The sequence below is a fragment of the Oryza sativa genome, chromosome 9 (genome assembly GCF_034140825.1).
Source record: "Oryza sativa Japonica Group chromosome 9, ASM3414082v1".
NCBI classification, from domain to species: Eukaryota; Viridiplantae; Streptophyta; class Magnoliopsida; order Poales; family Poaceae; genus Oryza; species Oryza sativa.
The window spans coordinates 10390492-10397269 of NC_089043.1; the positions used below are offsets into that span (position 1 = coordinate 10390492).

The window sequence follows — 6778 nt, forward strand, 5'->3', positions numbered from 1 at the left end:
CATGACGTAGGGGAAGAACAGAGATTTCCATTATTGTGAGAAAAACATATATTGGTATCAATTATTCAGAGTTAGGCAGCAACACGCACATATACTAGCTACTACCTCTGTCCCAAAATATTGCTACCTACAGACCAACGAATCTAGATAGAAATGTCTAAATTCGTTGGCCTATCCCATCCTAAATAGTAATATTTTGGGACGGAGTAAGTAGTTACTCCACGTACTAATTATTACTACATACTAAAAGTAATCGTCTTAGATAATAACACATTAAGAAGAAATTAATCAAATAAATGTTTAAGCTACAAAGCTAGTACTAATTAATATACATAACCATGCAAGAGCATGAGATAAAGAGACACGTACAAACATACAACAAATTATCAACTAGAAAAACTAAACGAATCAAGTTTACATTGCAACATACATACACATATCCATAGCCTAATCAATGAAACCTCGCACTATCTTGTACGATTTGTTTTGTTTTTTAAAAAATGTGACGACAAAGAACACCGGCGGATGGGAACGGCTACGGCAACTCGCACAATCTTGTACGGTCCATTTTTTTAAAAAAGTATGACGATGTAGATCACCGGACAGACGGGAACGACGACTACGGCAACTCGCACAATCCTGTACGGTTCGTTTAAAAGTAAAAATATGACGATGCGGATATCACCGGGTGGAGGGGGAACGAACGGGAGCGGCTACGGCAACGGCAGGAGAGGGTGCGGGGGCGGGGGCGGGGGGCGCTCTCGGTGGTCGCGGCCGAAGGCGCGGATGTGGTCCTTGAGGGAGCGCTTGTGCTTGAAGTCGGAGCCGCAGGCGCAGTGCCAGCGGCGGCCGCAGTTCTTCTCGTGGGTGCGCCAGTCGCCGCGGACGGCGAGGGGCTTGCCGCACTTGCGGCAGGCGAAGGGCTTGGCGCAGTGCTTCCGCTTGTAGTGGGTCTGCAGCGTGCGGAAGTCCTTGAGGGGGCGCGCCCGCGGGTGGTCCACGTTGTTCCGGCACCCCGCCGCGCAGCAGAAGCACGGCAGCCGCAGCATCGCCGCCGGCTGCGTCCCCCGCAGCGACTCCGGACCCCTCCTGTACTGCGACCCATGCCCCCACATATGCATCTGCAATATATAATCATCGTCATCCATGTATAATATATGTTTGAAATATTTTGGAGAGCCTAGCTAGATATCATGCATCTTTGAAGTATAGTGCTACTAGTATATACGATGAGGCGATGATATGCTTAATTTTTTTTCTACTCTGATCTATTTATCATATTAGAAGTTACAACAGGTGAATGTTATTTTAATCTTATTATTGTTATTATTGTTATTCGTTGCAACGGGTGAAGCTAGGATGAAATTCGCGGGAATTCACTTGGATTTTTTTGTATAAAATCATGAGCTACAATTAGGAGTCTGACTTTCATTTCAAGTTAGCATACGAATTTTTTTTAAAGAGATTTCTCATACAACTCCTTTTATATTTCCAAAAGCAAACTATCGAACTTAAAATCAAACTCAAACACGGATCTGTATTTCCAAAAGCGAATGAACTTAAAAATTGACTTAAATTACGTATGGCGTACCAAAATACCGGCAAAAACATCTTCAATTTTTATAATAGTAGAGATTTTGATTTTTTTTCTATTTATTTTTTAAATTTGATTAAGCTTATAGAAAAATATAACAATATTTTTAACACAAAACAAATATATTATCAAAATATATTAAATATTAGTTTTAACAAAACTAATTTTACTGTGACCCATGTCCCCACATATGCATCTGCATCTATATATATCTTCATCAGTATATATATTTGAAGAGTAAATTTCACAAAACTACAGGTACTTGATCAATTTATCGCAAAACTACAGATTTAACATGATGTATCACAAAACTACAGATTTAACACTAAATTTATCATAAAACTACAGATTTAAGATGTAATATCACAAAACTACAGATTTAGTAACAAAGTTATCACAAAACTACAGGTTTAATGACAATTTAATCACATTACTTGATCAATTATAAGTCCAACATAACATTAGTGCTAAGGATTTAAGTCTCAAAATCTGTAGTTTTGTGATAATTTTATTATTAAATCTGTAGTTTTGTGATACTTAGCCTTAAACCTGTAGTTTTATGATAAATTTATTGTTAAATCTGTAGTTCTGTGATACATCACCTTAAATCTGTAGTTTTATGATAATTTGACCAAAGTACCTGTAGTTTTGTGAAATTTACTCATATTTGAATTATTTGGAAGAGCGATATCATATCTGTAGCATGATGATGCATCTTTTTTTCAAAAGATAATTGGAATTTCAGCCATTGTTTCATAACAGAAGGTACAGCTAAAAGTATTGTGATGATGCATATATATAATGCTTTTCTTAATTCTAGCTGAATATACAGATGTATATATGTATTCCCAAGAAAGTATATATGTAGGAAAATTGTAGGCAGTGGCGAATTAAGCGTGATGATGATCTTATAGGTGACGCAAGTACGCGCTAGCTCACTTGATTATATTAGCTCTTGGAAAATACATAGGAGTAGACTATATATACTATAGGCAATGTACTTTGGGAGGTTAATTACGTACGAGAGAGACTGAAAATTTTGTATTACAAGTAGAGATCCACTTTGTAATCATACCACACGATTAGTAGTTCTCACTACCGCTAAAAAAGGAAAAAAAAGGTACTTCCTCCGTTTCACAACGTAAGACTTTCTAGCATTGCCCACATACATATAGATGTTAATGAATCTATGTTAGATTCATTAACATCTATATGTATGTGGGCAATGCTAGAAAATCTTAAATTATGAAACGGAGGGAGTTAGTGAAATAAGCTAAATTATGTGCGGGTTCTAGATGAGATCGTGAAATATTTTTTCTCATCAGTTGCTAGAACTTATATGGAAAGGTGAAATGCAAATATTTTGAAAATATGCCGCCCGTAATATGTGGCGTATTGAAGAAGAGTAGTCAAGGACAACATTATTATTATTATTATTGAACCTTGTTAATTTTTAAAAAAAACCCTCCAAAATCTTATTTTCAAATCTGAACATTTTAGCCCCTCACTTGGCCTGGGGAAACAACATTGCCACACCACCATTAATCATTGGACGTGGTAGTGTTGTCTTACCACGTGCCAATCTAACTAGATAAAACTTTTGCAACGCCGTCTAACTATAGTGTGAATAAAAAATCTTTAGATTTAGAAATAAGTTTTGGGATATTCTATTTCTAAAATAAAAAATTTAAAAGAAAATATCTCATGGAGGATGTTGCTCCTGCTTTAGTTCAAAGTACCGAAGCTTAATTAAAAATAAAAACTGACACATGGCTAATATATATCACATAATTTTTAATCTTTTACATTTTCATCTAAACTCATGTAAACATATATACATTATATAGTCGAAAAAACAAACCTTAGGTGCCGCCCATAGTACTGTTGGTCGGTCGAAATTATATGTACTAACTTGTGGTAATCGACCTTAATTAGCTTATTTTGATATATGATCCACTAGAGATATGAACTTGGAGGTTTCATGCAACAACAAGAGAATCGTAGGAGAGCACGTGTATCTGTGTGTACTGAATAGGAAATTAAAAAACCCAAATAATTTAAAAAAATATGCATACCATGCAGGATTATTTTGAAAGCTTTCTTCACATTGTGCAATTTTTATGCGACTTAGGCCCCGTTCGTTTCCACTACAAAGAGTAGATAAAGTTTTGAATATTCGTGGCACGCTTTTCAAACTGATAAACGGTGTGTTTCGTACAAAAACTTTCTATGTGAAAGTTGTTCTAAAATATCAGATTAATCCATTTTTAAGTTTGTAATAATTAAAACTCAATTAATCACACGTTATTACCATCTCATTTGTGTGAGACACTTAATCTTTATCTTCATCTTCATCTTTAAAACATTCAAACACCACCTTAGATCCATGTCGGTACTGCATGGCTGCAGTCCAAAGACTACTAGAATTTTTCCGGCCGGCAATAAATGGTGATTATTTTCCCTTATATTATATATGTGAACAAGCATGCTTGCATGCAAGGAGTTGAATTATTTCAAGGAACAACATACATAGATGCATATGGCATCTCAAGTTTTCAACAAATTTGGATTGTCAGATAATCCGGGAAAAAAATCCAAATCAATATTAAGAATATAAAATAAATTAACCACGTCCATTTTATGAGAGAGAGAGAGAGAGAGAGATCTCAATAATGTGGTGATCAGTCTTTTAATTTGAACGTAAGATCTGTAAATCTGTATATTCTTCTTGGATTAATTCTGGGATTCATCAGCATCCACTCAAAATAGGGCAAACACTAATAGATCTGTTAATAAATAGCGTACTTAGCTTGGTCATTGTTAAAAATAAAATGCAGACATAACGACAAGGCGTGTTTTTTCTCTAGGAGCTAGCTACTAGTACTTGTGCAGATGCCACAAATTGATCCATATACTAGGAGTATAGCTCAAACTAGCACGAGAGAGAGAGAGAGAGAGAGAGAGAATTTGGTCCCTCTCTGTCTCTTGATCTCTAGCCTGGATCACACCAATGCGCACACACACATAACATGCCAAAACATACATGAAACAAACAGAAAGGCCGTGATGGGAGCTAGGAAGCACACAACACATTTGTACTAGTAGAGCTATGCTAGGCCAAAATGAGGGAGCTAACAAATTAAAGCAAGTACAAATTAACCAACCTAGCTGCTAAATCACAGAAACTACTGATCATGCATATGATCCTATACCCCTCAAGCTCTTCATCTCATCATCTCTTCTCATATATGATCCTATGGCCCCCCATCCCCTCCTGTCTTCCTACATGCATGGCCCCCCCCCCCTTTGCGCACACACACACACACACTGCATGATCAAGCTAGATTCCCCTACTTATCCCTCATGATACTTGCAAGTTCTATCTTACTGTGATCACCATATCATGCTATATACGACTTCCCTCGACGACTACGTACTTGCCTTTAATTGGTATATGGTTAAACATATACTATTAGACTGATGAATCCTCGATTCTATTTTTCATCCTCTACTAAAGAAGAGAAGGAGATGAGCTACTTTGCCATGTAGAGCATGCATGCAGCATGAGAGAAATCAACAGACACATGAATTAACTGGTCTTATATATGTAAGCTTGTTCGTGATCAAACCTGCAGGTTGTTGTATCTGCTGAAGGTCTTGCAGCAAACAGGGCAGGCAAAGTGTGTAGGACCAATGAGGATCTGGGTTGGGGTAGGGATCCAATACTTGCCCTTGGTGAGCTTTCCCATAGAGAAGTAGTCCAAGCAGAGGTCATCACTAGCTGCTTCTTCTTCCTCCTCCCTCTCCACCTCCACCTTGTGATCATCATCATCATCACCATCAAGCTCTTGTGATGTCGTCGCGGTCGCGCCGAGAGGATTGCTCTTCGCGAAATCGATGACCGAGCTGTTAGGATCAGGAGAAGGCAGGCCAATTTGGAGTGATATGTCCACATCCTCCATGACCTCCTCTTCCTTCTCTTGCTTATAACAGCCATGGATCTTGTTGTGATCATGGATTGAAGGGAGGAGGCTGAGAAGAGGGATTTCCTCCTTTTTAGGAAGGGAATTGTGGGGAGAGGAGGATTGAGAGATTAGGCTTCTTTGGTTGGGGAAGATGTGATCTTTGCTTGGATTAGCCATGGCAGCTTGGAGAGATTACTTGCTGGAGTGGAGCAGTGCAGCAAGGGGATATGTATTATAGAGAGAAGAAAGTAGAGCTAGAGAGAGAGAGAGATGTGTGGATGTTTCATCATGTGACCCGTGACAACAAGTATATGCCTCAGTGGTTGATGTGGTTGTGGCTTTCTCACTGCACATAGACTTGCACCAGGCTCATGTATAACCCTGCAGGCCATGTAGCAGTGTCATCTCATTTGTGTCCAGGGCTCTCATGCAATTCTGTGCAAGTGGCTTGGGTTTTCTTCTCCCATTAATTCCAGGTTATCCCTTCCATTGATCAAAATATATCATTATTCAACAAATTAAAGGAAAAATAATCTTGTGTTTTTACTACAATAATGTTCTTACAAGCTAATGTGTCCATGCATGGTATATACATACACGTTTATATATATGGTGTATTCTGAATGCATGCAATGAAGCGATAATTAATATATTCTATATTCTTGTGAGTGTTATATACTACTCTCTACATCCCAAAATATAATGCACAATTACCACTATCGTAAAGATCAAGCAAGAATTATTATCACATCTTCATTTAGATCACTTCGGCTAATGAATACAATGCATGCACCCAATAAGATTAGAGATTTTGTAGGTAAAAGATTTTTTTTAAAAAAATGAATTAAAGAGGAGAGAGAGAGAGAGAGTAGTACTAGTTAATTATATGCATGCATGGATAGCATGTCTTATATTGTAAAATATAAAAAAATGGTTATCCTATATTTTTGGATGAAGGAAGTATTAATTTCTATGTTAATTTCAGGGGACAAGGTTCTTGTCAATATTCTTAGGGAAGCACTCGTTGATTTTATTTGTTGAAAACATGACATTAATTATTTTGATTTTTTTTGTGATTCTATATTTCAGGACTATGAACTTATAATACATATAATGCCAAGTATTAATGTCCTGTCGAAACTTTTTTAAGGTACATCCTTAGAATATTTAGGTGTGCAAAAATTTCACACAAAACGACATATAGAGAAAGCCTAATAAT

The 6778-nt window shown here is 37.2% G+C and overlaps 1 protein-coding gene across 1 annotated transcript; it reads right to left on the reverse strand.

Annotated features, from left to right (window-relative positions):
- Nucleotides 1–263: 263 nt before the first annotated feature.
- On the reverse strand, nt 264–5889 carry LOC4346617 (zinc finger protein WIP2). Its single transcript, XM_015755607.3, has 2 exons — nt 5224–5889; nt 264–1121 (listed from the first exon to the last, which is right to left on the reverse strand). The coding sequence occupies exons 1-2, from the start codon at nt 5734–5736 to the stop codon at nt 714–716; spliced, it is 921 nt and encodes a 306-aa protein (XP_015611093.1). The 5' UTR covers nt 5737–5889; the 3' UTR covers nt 264–713.
- Between the last annotated feature and the right edge of the window lie 889 nt (nt 5890–6778).

Bases quoted from the DNA above. Each gene is read 5' to 3' on its own strand.
- LOC4346617 (XM_015755607.3), bottom strand. From the start codon at position 5,736: ATGGCTAATCCAAGCAAAGATCACATCTTCCCCAACCAAAGAAGCCTA. The intron at 1,122-5,223 runs GTTTGATCACGA...TATATATTGCAG, and splicing joins GCAGATACAACAACCTGCAG to ATGCATATGTGGGGGCATGG.